The 16,648-nt window shown below is 36.0% G+C and overlaps 1 protein-coding gene across 1 annotated transcript in view; it reads left to right on the forward strand.

The window, feature by feature from the left end:
• FMN1 (formin 1) overlaps positions 1–10,392 on the forward strand; it is a 139,783-nt gene extending 129,391 nt beyond the window's left edge. The window contains exons 16-17 of the mRNA XM_009886913.1: positions 9,189–9,273; positions 10,348–10,392. Of these exons, the coding sequence (XP_009885215.1) occupies positions 9,189–9,273; positions 10,348–10,392 (130 nt within the window). The remainder of the gene's footprint in view (positions 1–9,188; positions 9,274–10,347) is intronic.
• The last annotated feature ends 6,256 nt before the right edge of the window (positions 10,393–16,648 follow it).

Genomic DNA, 16,648 nt, shown 5'->3' on the forward strand with positions numbered 1-16,648 from the left:
TTTTCCTCACGTTGAGACAGAATTTCCCATGTTCCAGTTTGTGCCTGTTGCCCCTTGTCCTGTCACAGGGCATGACTGAAAAGAGTCTGGCCCCATCCTCTTGACACCTGCCCTTTAGATATTTCTAAGCATTGATAACATCCCATTTCAGTCTTCTCTTCTCCAGGCTAAACAGACCCAGGTCTCTCAGTCTTTCCTCATAAGAGAGGTGCTCCAGACCCCTGGTCATCTTCATAGCCCTCTGCTGGACTCTCTCCAGTAGTTCCTTGCCTTTCTTGAACTGGGGAGTGCAGAACCAGACACAGTACCCCAGACATGGCCTCACCAGGGCAGAGTAGAAAGGAAGGATGACCTCCCTGACCTGCTGGCCACCCTCTTTTTAATGCACCCCAGGAGACCATTCGCCTTCTTGGCCACAAGGGCACATTGCTGGCTCATGGTCAACTTGCTGTCCACCAGGACTCCCAGTTCCCTCTCTGCAGAGCTGCTTTCCAGCAGCACAGCCTCTAACCTGTACCAGTGCATGGGGTTATTCCTCCCTAGGTGCAGTACCCTACACTTGCCCTTGTTGAACTTCATTATGTTCCTCTCCACCCAATACTCTAGCCTGTCCAGGCCTTGTTGAACGGTGGCACACCCTTCTGGCGTATCAGTCACTCCTCCCAGTTTTGTGTCATCAGCAAACTTAGTGAGGGAACACTCTGTTCCCTCATCCAGGTCGCTGATGAATGTGTTGAACAAGACTGGGTTCAGTACTGACCCCTGGGGAATACTGCTAGTTACAGGCCTCCAACTGGACTCTGTGCCACTGATCACAACCCTCTGAGCTCTGCCATTCAGCCAGTTCTCAATCCAACTCACTGTCCATTCTTCTAACCCACACTTCCTAAGCTTGCCTATGAGGATGTTATGGGAGACAGTGTCGAAAGCCCTGCTGAAGTTGAGGTAGACAACATCCACTGATCTCCCCTCCTCCACCCAGCTAGTCATGCTATCACAGAAGGCTATCATATTGATGAAGCGTGATTTCCCCTTGGTGAATCCATGTTGACCATTCCCAATAACCTTCTTTTCCTCCACATGCTTAGAGATGACATCCAGGATGAGCTGTTCCAACCCCTTTCCAGAGATGGAGGTGAGGCTGACTGGCCTGTAGTCTCCTGGGTCCTCCTTCTTGCCCTTTTTGAAGATTGGAGTGACATTGGCTTTCCTCCAGTCCTCGGGCACCTCTCCTGTTCAACCAAGAGGAAGTCTTCCTTTTTCCAGACTTTTTCTCTTACTTCCAGCATCTGGGGTCCTTGGGGACCAGTCTTAGCAGTAAAGACTGAAGCAAAGAAGGATAATATTGGATTATAATTTGTCTCTCAATAAATATGGCTCAGAAAATTCAAAATTTAATTATAATATGCTGAATTATCATTATGCAAAGGTATAATTAAAAATGTATTAGCTTAAAGTTAGTAGTAGTGAGAATACATCAAAAGATCTAAGATTCCAAAATTAAAATTTTATACTTAAAACTAACTACTTTGCGTTGTCTAAGAGACACTTTTAAAATCTCCAAATTTCAGGAAAAGAGAGTACCGCCTTGAACTAAATGACAGCCTCAGCTGCAAGAGCCTGTTTTGTCTAAAAACTACTTGGCTCCCAAATGTAACACAACTGTAGAAATCTAATTAGATTTCTATGAGACTTTTTCTTAAAGTAAAGGAAACACTTTAACTGAGCTGCCCTGCATTTAACCTACCGTGAAAATAAATTAGCTGGCTGCAAAATATAGTTGAATCATTGTCTCTTTCCTGGGCAAAATTTGTACACCATTTAGGAATGCAATACAGAGTTAAAGACAGATAACAAACCTAGACTGATGTGATGTGATATGATAAGATATAAATAGATGACTATAGAGATAAAATGAAGAAAATTTTCAAAACCATATTCCTGATAAGAATATGATGACAATTTTCTTTCAGACATAGTATCTCCTTCAATACTGGAATGCAACTACAATACAATAAAATTAGCTTTGACAATCACCTCTTCATACCTGACAAACAACTTAATGTAAATGCACCATAATACTCACAAAATATTGGAGACTTTTTTTTTTGCTTTGTTTTGGGTGAAAACCAAGTTTTGTCATTCACAGCTTTATAATTTGGTATGTCTGTGCATCCAGGTATAGCAATTGCTTTTTTTGCTTTTGTCTATTTATAAAATTTTGAGATGATAACTGAATTGAAGACGATAACAAAGGTATATTTTTTTGACATCAAGGCACTTCCACCATGGTAGATTACATATAATTCTACTCTCACTTCCTTTTTTTAGACTAGTAATTTTACTTGCAGTGGGCATGTCTATGAATTCAGAATCAAAACAAATATGTATATTTATAACAACTTAAATACAGTATATATATATATATGAATGCCTATCTATAAGTCTATTAAAGCATTCAAGATCTGTTAAAGTACATTTTAAGAGGATTTCCTAGCCAAGTCTGAATATAGGGAAAATGTATAAATACAGGAAAAATATTAATAGCTTGCAGTGAGTAGTTTAATCAAAAACTGTGAATGTACGTTTTGCAAAAGAAACGTGACAAGGGTTATCACTATGTGTATATAGGTGTTACCCTTTAAAAATGAAATAATCAGATATAAAATGAATTATTGTTAATTTGACCCACTGCTTACACTGCAAAAATAAGATTGCTACAACAGTTACCGTACTAAATTAAACCATCTCTTTCAGATTGAACATACATACAAATTTTATAGGTCAGAATTCAGAAAAGAAAAAGGAAACTGTGGTTTGTCTCAATAGCTAGAGAAGACATAGTTGTTATTTAATGAACAGAATTATATACTGAATCTTAAAAGTAGGATAAAAATCCTATTTTAATGCTACCTTTTATAAAAGGTCCTTTTTTTTAAATGCTTTCTTTGTTCTTAACGAAACATGTTGATGGTCTCGGATTAATCTTGTGAAAAAAGACATAGTGATTTTCTTTTTTTGCCACAAAGGCAATAACAGGTTTGAAAAGCAGAAACTGATTGTAGCAGTGTAGGTAGCTAATGGTAAAGATACTCTCTGAGGTATCTGCCAGTGGCCAGCTCAGATGGACTGAAGTGTATTTTTGATCTGAACTGGTGTAGCCTTTTTCTTCCTATTGTTTTTTCTTATGCACCAGCTTTCCTAAAGGCATAGAAATAGATTTTTTTTTTCTTGTGACTACAGAGCTAAAATTTCTCACCCACTTCATACAGATAATCAAAACACTGTCAGTAGATCCAGAAGAAATAGAAACTTATCAAGCATATTACCAATTTGAAGTTTGGAGACAAATTCCACTGACAATATACATTTTACTGTATTTGTACTGATTTAGTTAGTGGACATTTATTTTAAATGCAATTTAAAGATTTGATCAACAATGATCAAGTTCTTTCCAGAAGATTTAAGCCTGAAGGCTCAATTGGGCAATTGTCTTGTACAACACGGTAACAGAAGTGGACAATGTCCAAGCTTCATAGTCGGTTATAAGGCTCCTAATTGTGAAGCTAACCAAGGACTTCATACAATCATCTGCTAGACGGGGTAATACACAGCCATCTGTCTTCTAAACTTTTGAGACTGCAGTGTAACCTGCTATATTGCATGGGCTAACAGTGTTTTCAGGCAACGCTGCTGCTACTTAAGGATTAGTTTATGGGCTGCATACAGAGGTTATCACATGACTGAGTGCAGTAAGGCATGTAACACATGAAAGGAATTTGAGGTCTGGGGATATTTCTTGATCTCGCAAGGGGAGTCACTGGTCAGCTGCGTTAAGGATCTGGGCTGGGTATGCAGCTTGGCTCTAGGTTGAATAGTTGATGTTGACTATAGCTACCCCTGCTTGTTCTCCACCCATATCTGAAGATTTGGTTTGCACAATTCCTGTGCCAACACAGTCTTATGGGAGAAGTTTGAACTTCGAGTCATGCTCAGGTGGCACAGAATTGTCATTCCAAGATATTTCATAATCCACTGCTGTCCTCATAACTCACCAGCTGCGTGGAAGGAGCTGTAGAAGCAAAGAGAATGGATTATTCCAGAATATCAAGAGGTTGAGAGAGAACCAGATAATTTGGTCTCTGTTCACACACTGGCAAAGCCTGAACATACATGAGTAGCAACTGGCTGGTTTAGAAGAGATTCTGGTTTCCCTGACTGGGGCTTTTGAGCACGGAGCATGCCAGTTTACGCCTTCTGTCTGACTTGAATGGGAAGCAGGGGTGAAAATGATGAGTTTATATGGTTAGTCCCTGGCTTGAGAATATTTTTCCTGTAAGGAGGAAAGCTATTTGAATGAGCTTATGAAGGAAACTTTTAATAAATATGGAGTTAAGTTTAGATTTAGTTTCTGTGTCTCCATTTACAAAATAATAACTTTGAATAAAAATAACATCTTTAATTTTCACTAATATCTTCTAATTTAAGATGCCTGACTTACACCCAGTTTGCAGGGGAAGACAAACACCCGCCACATAGAGGCAGGAAAAAGCCAATTATATTCATTGCTTATAGTAAGACCCATATGCAGTATTGGAGTCATGGTTCGCCTATTTAGATACATTGGTTTGATAATTTCATTCAATTTTGTTTTCCATATTGTGGGGTAATGTGCAATACACCACATGTTCTTTATTCATTAAATTGTATTGACCTCCTTTGCTCTCTGCTGAAGGAGAGTAACTTTTCTTTTGAACACATCCCTGTTGCAGTGGGTCAGGTCTCAAGGCTTTACCGACCTGCATTACTTAATGTTTTGGCCTCATGTTATTGCTTGCCAAATTAGCACCTGCACACCTTTTCTCTCTCGGTTGTGATTCAGATATTCTACCATCCTTTCTGGTCTCTGGTCTGCAGTGCTCTCTGTTCAAAAGTGTCCTTATCACTATTTTTCTAGCGTGTTTTACTACACTTTTCTATCCCTTCTTGCTTTTCTGTTTTAGATATACTTCTATTGTCTTTTCTATTCCCCTTTCTTCCTCCACATCTCCTTCACATCTATTAGATTCAATCCCAATTTCTATTTCACAAAATCTCTAAAACATGGCTAGACTAGTGTGTCCATCCATGCTATTTTATACTGGTATAGGAAGAAAGAAAAAAATCTTTTCATCGAGTCCATTCCTTTGCACATCTCCAAACTCCCCTTCATGGTCATGCCTCTGTAAACACCCAGTTCACGTGAGCTGCTCCCCTGTGCATTAATTCACATGACAAAAGCTCAGAAGAAGGGGGTGTAGAGTGCTCAGTGGGATGCTTAGTTCATGTTGTTCAGCCTACGTCTGCAAGTTGTACATTGTGGAGCTCTATTTCAGAGTTTGATTCTGCTACTGTTTCTTGAGGATAAGGCTTCTGAGGAGATTCTTGTCAGAATAAATATTAATTGAACTTCCTGAAGTGGAAGAACTTAACAGTCCCTATTATCTTTCCAGCTGGTTATTGTACCATCTTAGTGATTTCCCTGCCTCTCTAAGGAGCCCTTTTAATATGTAAGGTTCTGCATCCTCTCCCAACTTCTATTTGGTGTCTCATGTAACACTTCAGTAACGAACAAGCTTAAGTGACAAGATGAAGTGAGTAAACATTTTAAGCCCATACTTTGTGAATCTCACCCCCTAAGCAGTGTCACTAAGACACTACATAGTCTAGTAAATCTACAGCAAATGTTTTAGTAATGTTTTTCAAAGTCCTCTTTGGATGTTTTGCTGGCCCTCACACCGAACACAAGACTTAAGTGGATTTCCCATACTCCCTCAAATTCTTTTCTATTCCACGTAATTTCTATAAAGTATAAATGTTAAAATTTGCCATCTTCATTATCATCTAGTATAACTGCAGTTACTCACAAGGAAGAAAGGAAATTTGACAGAATATTTATTTATCTTACATTTTGTCATTCTGTCACTTAGCTTTTGTTTTACTTCAAACAGACTTTGAACAAGTAATTGCTGAACAATTAAGAGTAGCTAAGGAAGTTTATACTTTTATAAGAAGAAGTTAAACAATTTACATCTATATAAATTCTCATAGACTACAATTAATGCCTTAACTTTATAATACATTTATTAGTTTGTTTTAAGTTAATTAAAAATAATAGCATGTTGTGTAGTATATCTGCAGATTGGTTAATAACATAATATATGGGTCTAAGAAAAGATCAGAAAATAATTAGTAGTTTAGTTCTCTCCTTTTGAATGTACTTTGTAGTTTTGTTCTTTCTGTACCTTATTGGTCTCTAATTTTAGTTCTAATTTTAATATGCTTCTAATTTTTAGCATTTTAATTAAAAGCTTTTCAAAAAAATTATGCTGGTACATGATTTGTACAGATGGGAAAATATTTCTATTTGTGCTAAGGAAAGGTGGTAGAAAAAAAGAGAGAGAACAGAGAGGAGGCATACCTAAGTTGAACTAACAGAGTTTGTCTAGTCTCTAGCTAGTAATTCTTTAAGTGTGTGATTTGTTTGCTTACCTGCTTCAGTAACAGACTTAGTCAAATGTTGTGCATGCATTCAACTTCAGATGCGGTAAAGAATATTGTGTGTTCATAAGTTTTGATGGAAGGCTGTCATAGCTTTTAATGGACAATTAAAATCATGTATTCGTATCCAGGGTTTTTTAAATGAAAGTAAAATAATGGAAAAAAGTATGAAGATTAGACTTCTGCTGTTAGCCAGTTTTATGATTTTGAATTTGATAGTTTTCATACTGTTTCATTTTTCTCATTTCAAGGATAGTGCTTCCAAACACAATAGTCAGTTCTAGTATCCTGTCCACGTTTAACAAAGAATTATTTGTATCTATAGGGCACCTCTACAGCATGGGTGCTTCACTAATATAATCAATGAGCTAACTACTTTCTTAAAATCAAACCATCTGATTTTAAAAATTCCCGAAGAATTCTATTTCTTTTAAATTATGCACTTACGTTTCTGATAATGCCTGCTAAAGTTATCATTCATATCTTAGCAAATTGATGGCTTTTTTCCCTAGGAGACCAAAGTATAATATGTAATTAGTCTGTCATTTTTATGAGCCAAATATCACATGATTCAAATCATGTTAGTGAGCCAGTTGTTTTTTGTTTTGTTTTTTTTTATTCCAAACTACGCATTCTACTTTAAAAAATCCAGGTTTCCTGGAAATTGTGCAAATATGGAATAGAATACACAGAGCTAGGCCTAAATCAGTGACAGGCATAAGTCTAAAAGCTTATAATCCCTAGAATTCTCCCTTCAGATGAAAATACATACTCTAAACATTTAAAAACTATTTGGAAAACACTGCTAGGACCAAAGCAAATGTGATTGAGAAGAAAATGTGCTCAAAATAGGGAATAGTTTAGAAGTTCATCCCTCAGTGTGATTCTGCTGAACCTGAATACTGTCACTTGAAATACATCATCATCTTTGCATAAACTTTGTAGCTGTGAGGAATAGGATGCTGTCCAGTGGCTGCTGTCATCCATCATTAATAAGTAAACTGTGCTGATTAACAAAAAATTGTAAAATGATGGAATGGTGCGTTGCCACTTCGTTGTTTACCTGTAGAAACAGGGAACACCAATTAAGTTTTAAAAAGACTTCAGATGTATTTTAACATGTACACAACAATAATTTCATATTTGTGTATTTTAGGGTGTACTTACAGCTTGAATCAATGTTGTAGCTAAACAGTGTTGAAAATAAGTTTACTTGAAAGTAGTGTAACTCTTTCCTCCTGTTCTTAAGCACGGGGAAGTGAGACAACACCAATAACTACCCAGCAGATGCTTCTAAAATACGTAGCTCAGAGAAGGCATTTTAGTTTCCAACACTGAGTGTTGATAAACACAATAATGAAGTTATGAATGTGTTCTATATTTTTAAAAGAATCTAGTTTGCTGCTAGTGTTACAGCAAGGAAGTACACATCAGTAATTGCAGCTATAATCCACTTTCCTTTCTGCTTTTCTTCCAAAATTCCTCAAAAATTGAGTGTGTCGAAAGTGGTTTGAACTGGACATGGTATTTTAAATACTTTTTGACTGGCCATAGCAATTATTTCTGCCAGTGGAAAAAATTAAATAGGAGAAGAAAATAGAATTTTTCAGTTGAAGAGTGCCAAGAAATGTGTTGTTTATAGTAAAAGACTGATTCGGTGTGCATTAGTGAAAATTGGTTTACTGAGTTCTCCTTGCTTGTAAAAATTCACTCACAACTTCATTCCCTCTGCATTTTGCATGTAGAATTGTAAAGTAGGTGTTTATGGCATCAGCATTTTAAGGGCACTGATAGCTGGGCAGATCCTGTATTAGGAGTGCCAAGAATTTTCTTGCCTTTTTGTCACTGCTTGGCACATAAGTTCCCCTGCCCTTTCCGCTGTCTGTAAGACGAGAGTTAAATCCCTTTTTTGTTAAATTCTCTATTTCTCCTTTTGCTCAAACTTCTTATTGAGTTCTTCTTGTTAAATCCCCACAGAAACAAGGGTTCTGTATGCAAGACCCTAAGAGCAAAAGGCAAGAAACCGAACAATCAGATCTGGTCCGTAGCTGCACACACAACAGCTTTAACTACCCCTAGACCAGAACCCCTTCTATTTGCCTCCCCTCCTATCACCACATCAATGAGGCTGGTCAGGCAATTCCATGTAAAGCAATGGGGAAAACATGAAGGAAAAACTGGCAGATGGTTTCATGTCAATGTTTTCAGAGGAAATATAGTGTGTAGCCTGGCAAATGGCCTACTAAAATAGTATATTCTATGTATACAACAGATTGAGCCAGCTAGCTTTTGGGGTTTTTTTTCAGAGGAGTATCTTCTTGCCTTGACACTGCAGCTTTTTTGGTGGGAAAGATACTCCACAAAACCAAGATCCTGCAAGAACAGAGAAATTTTTTGCCTGGTGACATTTTCAGCAAGCAATACAGGCAGACTATCCTTTTGCTTTTGCTTTTCTCTAAGAATGTACTCTGATCTACTTCTGGTGCCTATATTAAGTGCTTCTGAATAGTAATAACAGTTTGTTGGGCTAATGTACCTAAAAACGTTAGTGGTGATGGTTCTTACAGATGGAGTATATACCAAGCAGGGCCAGAATAGCTTTAATTTCTGTGAATCTAACAATGTATTTTCTATGTATTTTGTTCCAGAATTAAAGTGGCTCAGCAATCAGTAAGCAAGTTAACTGCAGAGAAGAAAGTTGAAACGAAGAAAATCAATCCTACAGCTAGCCTGGTATGATGCGTTTCTCAGTATGGCATTCAGAATGGTTTTGTGACTCTATTCTTGTCATTCAGAGTGATGGTGGGTTTCTGCTGTTGCTGGTGGGTTTCTGCTGTTGCTGAAGGGTGACGTAGTGTGCTTAGTTTGAATGTGGCAGAATGATTTTCTTCATAAGGGGAAACCTTTAAGCTTATGCCCTACAGTAGTCCAACAGCTAAGTTTAAGACTTCGTTCAGCATGACTCTGAAAATACTCTAAGAGCTGCTCTTCTGGTTTCTTCCCCCGTTCCACTGAAGTCTCGTGTATTTTCTTCCATGTTCCGTAGTGCATCGAGGCTCACTGCATATATTTGTCCAATGGCTGAGGGTGGGTTTTTTTTTTCAAAAGATTACAAAATCTTATTTGCTCTGTTGAATAATGGTAGAAGGGATTAAATCCCCATTTTATTCCTTGCTGTTTCCCAGGTTTTTTGATATGACACAAAAAGAGGACTAATAATTTAGACTGTAGATGAAAGCTTTTTTAGTCTGTGTGCAAGGCACACAGGTTAGATCAGCATTTCTCAAACTGTAGGAAGCAAGAGACTAAGGGAAGGAAATGTGCGTGCAGGAATCCGCATGTTATTTCCATTCCCAGCAAAGCGTATCAGTTGCAGGACAGGCAGCAGAGATATGAATGACTGCACTTGCTTGGGAAGAGGTTATTAACATAATCTAGCTAATGCTAAATTAGAGCCTCTGTGTCAGCAGAAACCATTCCAGACAAGAGAAGGTGTTGGATTCACATGAATTTGAAATGTCTCTGGTTTTCTCTAGCTGTACTGGTCTTCACAGAGCTGCGTATTTTTAAAGGTATACAGTATTTGACAAGTGTGTAGTTAAAGCAAGCTCAGTTTCTCTACAGTAAGTAATGGACTGGTTCTGAGCCTTCCTTGAGTCCTCCAGGCATTAAATTTTTTTTAATTAAAGAAAACTCTAATCTGCTGTGACTTCTCAGACTTCTAGGCCAAATGTTGGTGGCAACTTGAGAGGAGATGGAAAACTAGAGACAAGAATGATAATAAAACTCTTTCTTTTTCTTTAACAGAAAGAAAGACTACGTCAAAAGGAAGCCAGTGTGACTGCCAACTGAAAGAAGAAAGATGAAAATGATAGTGTGACTTCATACCCTGCATGATGCTTTACTACACCTATGGCCCAGGGAGCACCTTATATTAGATACCAAATTGTGCTTTGCTGATCTGTTCCAAGACAATCCACTAAAGACTTTTCCGTTCCTTCAGAGGGGTTTGTACATTCAGCCGAGGGAATTCTAAGAAGGGTTTTACACAGGAAGTCAAAACTATTTTCTCTAACTCTTCCTTACATTGCTTAAAATGCCTCTGGTTGCTAATGGTTATTTAAAGTACTCTGTGCATAATGCATTAATATGGAAGAGCTAAAATGAGCATTGTGGATGCTGAGTTAAGTACTAACAACCTGTAGGTTTATTTACAGGGCTTTGTGTAGATGAGAGCAAATAAGCCATTCAGCTTACAAAAGACTATTACATCATACTTTGCGTTACTTCAGCAGTACCTGAGGTAAAACTGACAGATTCTAAATAATTTTACAGTGTCTAAGTGTTGGATGCATCTTTCTAACTGATTAAATGTAATTATAGATTTATGCTGTATTTTACTATAACTATTTTTATAGAAGCTTCAGCTTATGCCATACATTGAAACGGAAACAATATTTTGCACATGAAAAGGAATAGCTTCGAATTCTTTAGTTTTATGATTGATGGCATAACTGATTCATTATTTTTATGGTTTTAACCTAACATTTCCTAAATTTTGAGCTTCAAAAGAAAAATGATAAAAATGTATATTTTTATTTCAGTATATATTGAAAATATCAATTCCATAAAATTATGGTTTTATTAGTCATTATACATCGAACTAAAATACAACAATATGTCTCCATGAAAATACACATTTGCCATTACATCCCTGGCTTTCAATTCTATTGAAAGCTTTCTTTTAAAAAGTTAATATCTCACTCTAAAATAAATTATGCTGCCAGCTCTTTTCCCCCTATATTTGTATGAAGAATATGTCCAGCATACATATATATATGTGTAATTTAATAAGTAAAACTTGAGGAAGAAATAAGAGAGTCTCACTGTCCTCCTGTAACATTATACCCATTGCCCATAAAGTAGCAGAGCCTGAAAAAAAGCCTACAGAATATCCACTGTTATTTGAAGATTCTTACTGCATTTTAAGGATTTGCACTCTTAGAAGGAGACGTCTTGAAGCAGAAGTTAATTAAAGGTAAAACAGAAAAGCGATTTTTAAATACAAGTAGGTAATGGCCTATAAATAGGAACGACAAACTGGAGAAAACATGCTGCTGCTTGCTGTCCATAAGAGAGAAATCCCCTTCTTTGTGATAGTGGTGTCTCAAGTTGGTTATGAAGAGAAATTAGGTGAACCAAAAAAGTACAAAAAGGTAATGGGGGGAAGGTATTAGTCCTTTGCTTAGAATCTGGAAAGAATATACATGAGGTAGACACAGGTTATCCATACAGCAAATTAGATAGAGAAACTGTGATGAAACCTAAGGCAAAGTCATCCCTTGAAGTGTACGCTTATTAAGGAAAACAGCAGTTGTGGAGACCCCCATTCGTGAGTTGACTTGAAGATTTCACATGCTGCAGGTTTCTTAAATTCCTGCAGAAATAAAAATAAGGGAATCAAGATTCCCTTGTATGTTTTGGAGTTTCTAGCTCCTGCAGATACACGCCAGATGAGTAAGCATAACTCTTATGAAAACAGTCAGTAATGTACCAGCAGAAATAATCTGATTTGTAGTTTGACTATTCCCACTGCAGAGAAATAAATTCCAAAGATTTTTCTGTCTTCCAGCAAAAAGGTAAACTGCATTTGTTTCCAATATTATTAGTGATAAACAACAGGAGCAATAATGCCTATAAAAGCCAAAGAACAACACCAAGCAAGGAAATTCTGATGAGTATTTAAGTAAACAACTGTTGAGTTTTGATATAGTTTTCTATCTGTCGTGAAGATAGCGTATATTGCCATTTGACTTGATCGGGAATTTTTCAATGAAATGTTTTACTTGAAATATTAATAAACAAGAGTATCACTGTTTGTGACGAAGCATGGGTTTTGAAAATTCTCATTAGAAATATATTATGGAAAAAAAAATTTAAATTATTGAAATATCCTGTTTCAAAATTTCTAAATGTGAAGTTTCATTTTTCAGTTCAAATTGACTTTTCATTTTGAAATGTTGAAAAATGTATATAAAAAGGGATTAAAATTAAAATTATTGATGTAAAGCATTCCTTGATCAGATTTATAATTCTTTTTCCAGATTATCAATTTGCCAAAGTTTTGAGAATTGAGGTTATTTTTTCAGAAGATTCAAAAACTTATATAGCACAGAATCATTGTTTCTTCCTTATCTTCAGTTGTACTGATTTTCCTCTCAAGACAGAGACTCTGATTCCAGCTTCACCCATGACTTAAATCCTCTACTAGTAGTTAAACTATTTTTAAGTGGAAAAAAAAAAAAAAAGAATTCACCCAGATATTTGATTCATTTTCTTAATCAAGACTTTCAGACTCTTGGATGGAATTCATCAGCTAAATATCACACTTATACCCCTAGTCATACCCCAGAAGTGTCTTCAGACAGTGATTGAAGTGATAATGGTACACCTGCAGACCTTAACTAAAACATTGTACGAGAGAAGAGATATTAATAGATATTATATATCTGTGTAAGCTTTTTAATTATGAAATATTTAGACACTACTGACATAACAAGTGGGCATCAACCAGCATTCATCTTGGGGTCACCAAGTGTCACCAAATTTCTGTTTTAAGTTTGCATTCTTTGGTGCCTAACTTTACCCTGAGCTTTCTAGTTTGGGGGGAATAAGAGCAGAGAAGGAAAAAAGAAAGAAAATAAAAAGATGGAATGGACCAGAAGTCTCTGGTACATGTCTATATTGCTGACAAAGAAATAAAAGTAAAGAGTGGACTAAATTAAGCCAAACAGCAATAGCTAGACAGTTACAATTTTCCAGGCTATGCAATTTAAAATACCTCTACACTACATAGAAGTCACTTCTGTGACCACAAAGTAGATGTGGCTTAAGAGTGGTTTTTTTCCTGTTTTTTTGTTTTGTTTTCAGGTCTTCTATTATTGCCAAGCTTCTCAAAGTCTGTAAAGCAAAGCACCATTAAAACCCGTATTACTCAGTAGGTGCTTATTACCCAGGAAAATTACATACATTACTGATTTATAAATCAAATTGTTAGGAAGAATTCCGTTTAGATGAGTAAATATCAATAATCTGTGAAGTGCTCTTTACCTTATTTACAACATTACCACTTACTGATTTTAAAATGAAAGACTTGAAAGACCTTTTAGCATCTTTGAGATTTTTTGACAATATAAATTATATTTTCATTATGTTTTTATTAATCTATGAAGACTACCCATGTGTTTTGCCATGACTAACCCATGTAAATGTTTTATCATGTGCTTTATTATAGGGTTGTAAATGTATAGATTGAATAATATTATACTTTTGTATTTAACTTAGAAATTTTTGCCACAAAATAGAAACTATATGATCTTCAGTTTCTGTACGTATAGAAAATTAAAGTAGAATGGATGGAATATTCAGAAAGCAGAGAGAAAAGTAATTTAATATCTTAAGCAGTTCTAGGAAGGATAAAGTTTACATAAGATTTCAACCTTTCTGAATTGCTGAGATATCTCCTCCAACCAGATACAGAGAGTCAGAGTGTCTCTGACCAGTCTCATTTTTTTCTACATGAAACGAACAAAGTATTTCATTTTCCATGTGATGTACAGGGTTCTTATTGCCCTGATTTTCCAGTAAATTGTTAGCAATTTCTTTCTTAGATCTAAACATCTTTCCTAGTTGATGGATAAGGGGCAGTGGAAAACTGTGTCTTTACTTATTTAGTAATACTGTTTCTTCATTGCTTCAAGTCAATAGCTTAAAAATGGATGCCTTAATCTTGTGTGGGTGTGGAATTTCAGAAACACCCAAACAAGTTAGAAGTATTAATTACATTAAAGCATTGATTTTTTTTTTTTTTAAATCCACCTCCTTAATCTGTGTTTAGGCACCAGTCTAAGATTATAATTTCAGAAAATCATATCCACCTAGTTTTTGCTCATTCTTGGCCTTGCCTCAATCTTGTTCAATATCATTACGGATCTCACTCTTTCTTTTTTTCTTTCTTTTTTTTTTTTTTTTAAACACCTTTAGAATTTATTAGTGCCAGTTAGCGAATTTCAGGATTTGTAGTCTGGAGAGCTCTCTTTGGCATTCTCCTTTTGAAGATAAGCATATGTATTTGCATATAAATGTAAAGGAAATATAAATGTTAAAAGGTAGCTTGATTATAGTCAATAAGTTGCTTCAAAGAGCAATGCTAGGAACTAAATGGTTCCGTGTGCCAGCAAGCAAAAATATAACAACAGCAGTACAAAAATTAAAACCAGATAAATTAAAATTAGAAATAAATTCCAAATTATTAGTAATGAGGCTAGTTAAGCACTGGAAGAAGTTAGCAAAGACAGTTGTGCTGTCTCTGTTTTCTGATGCTTTCGAATCAGGATGGAACATCTTTCTGAAAGGTTTGTGTGGTGTAAAACAGCTTATTGGACTTAGTTCAGATGTACCTAAGTGGCATGCCATATCCATTGACTAACCAGTTCAAATAGTTCCTCTAGACAGAAAAATGTAAGAATAAGTATGTCAAAAGACCAAGTAAAATATTTTTCTCAGCTGTAATGAAATATTCTCATCCAAGCTAGAAGAGCTCTTTGTTGTGATTTTAAATTTAAAATGTCACAAATAGTGTGGTGTAGAACAACAGAATGCAGGAAACCATTGTCAAATTATAAGCATTTGTATGACAAATGATTAATTAATTAATATCTGTCTGATGCATCTTGCGGTATTTATAAGACAGCAAATTTATGTACTCATGAATTGAACACTGGTTTAGAGATTTCCAATCTAGGTCTGAGAAAACTGGCATTTGGGATTGCACAGTGTGCAATCCCAGCACCACAGAAACCCCAGTGCCTCAGTACTTGTGAAAGGTTGGAGCACATGCAAGGGAGTTTACCCTGGGTAGAGCTAACGAGATGCAATTTTTAAATAATGGTCTCTCTTTTAGTGAATTATTAAATATGACCCGGTAATATCATTACCAAACATTTCCACTGCTCAGTGGGGTTTGAACCATAACAATTTTATGCAATTGTTTTAGATATCTAAAGTTCAAAAGTTGTGCAAGCAAAATTGGTAGAACTCTTCAAAAATAGTTGGTTTTACAAGTTTGGAGTTTTTTTCAAAATGCCTGCAAGAACTTGTCTTTCTTTGGTTTTTGGTGGTTGTTTTTTTTTTTTCATTTTTTCCAATTAAAAAAATCTTAGAAACATTGCTAAAATGAATGTTAGGCTTTTTCCACTTGTTGAAAATGTGGTACACCTAAACTCTGTAGTATTTTCAGTAAATGTGACAAGCTTCAACTGGATTTAAATTATTTTGATTTGATACCTCATAGAATTCAAGCTTTTTAATGAGGGCCTCTCTGTAAAATGTAAGGACTGGGTATAAGAGAACATTTGTTTCAAGAAGCAATGAAGTAAGAATGCTGAACTGGTAACTCAGACCAGAATGCACCACCTTCCTGAGAAGACGTTATCAAGTAGCATAAGCTTTCCCAGAATGCAGGACAGCATTGTGTTTCCTGTGGTTTGTTCCTGCCAGATGTCATCCTAGAGTAAATTAAAGGCAGCATTTTGTTTTTTTTTTTTAAATAGATATTTCTGGTTAATTTCATTTCATACTTTGTCACCTCAATTTCCTCTTCAACAGTCTAATATTGAGGTAATACTAAGCCTTTTTATAGAGACTGATAGTGTAAGTGCTTATATATGCAAGTAGCTTTATTTATGTCAGTATTCCTGTGGCCGATACAGTAAAAAATATCCATAGAGGACATTATGGGGCCATAGGACTGCATAAAATCTCTTTTAGAATCCTGCTATGAAAATTATCCTAAACTACCCCAGTATGGGATATGGATTTCTTTTCTGTGGTAGGATCTACCTCAAAAGGTTTTGGAGCTCTGGGAGCTTTGGGAGGACGGAGGATGAGGCTGTTGGCATGGCATCTTTGCTTTAGTCATCAATTCCTAAAAGTACAGCTTCTCTGGAGTTACATTGCAGTTGAATTCCCTGAGCCAAGATTGCCCCAGGGACTCCTGGAAGGGAGACTGGAAAATACCGTCAATGGCCATACATTTTAAAAAGGGAAA

This window comes from Charadrius vociferus, unplaced genomic scaffold, assembly GCF_000708025.1.
Source record: "Charadrius vociferus isolate BGI_N301 unplaced genomic scaffold, ASM70802v2 scaffold14, whole genome shotgun sequence".
Classification (NCBI taxonomy): Eukaryota; Metazoa; Chordata; class Aves; order Charadriiformes; family Charadriidae; genus Charadrius; species Charadrius vociferus.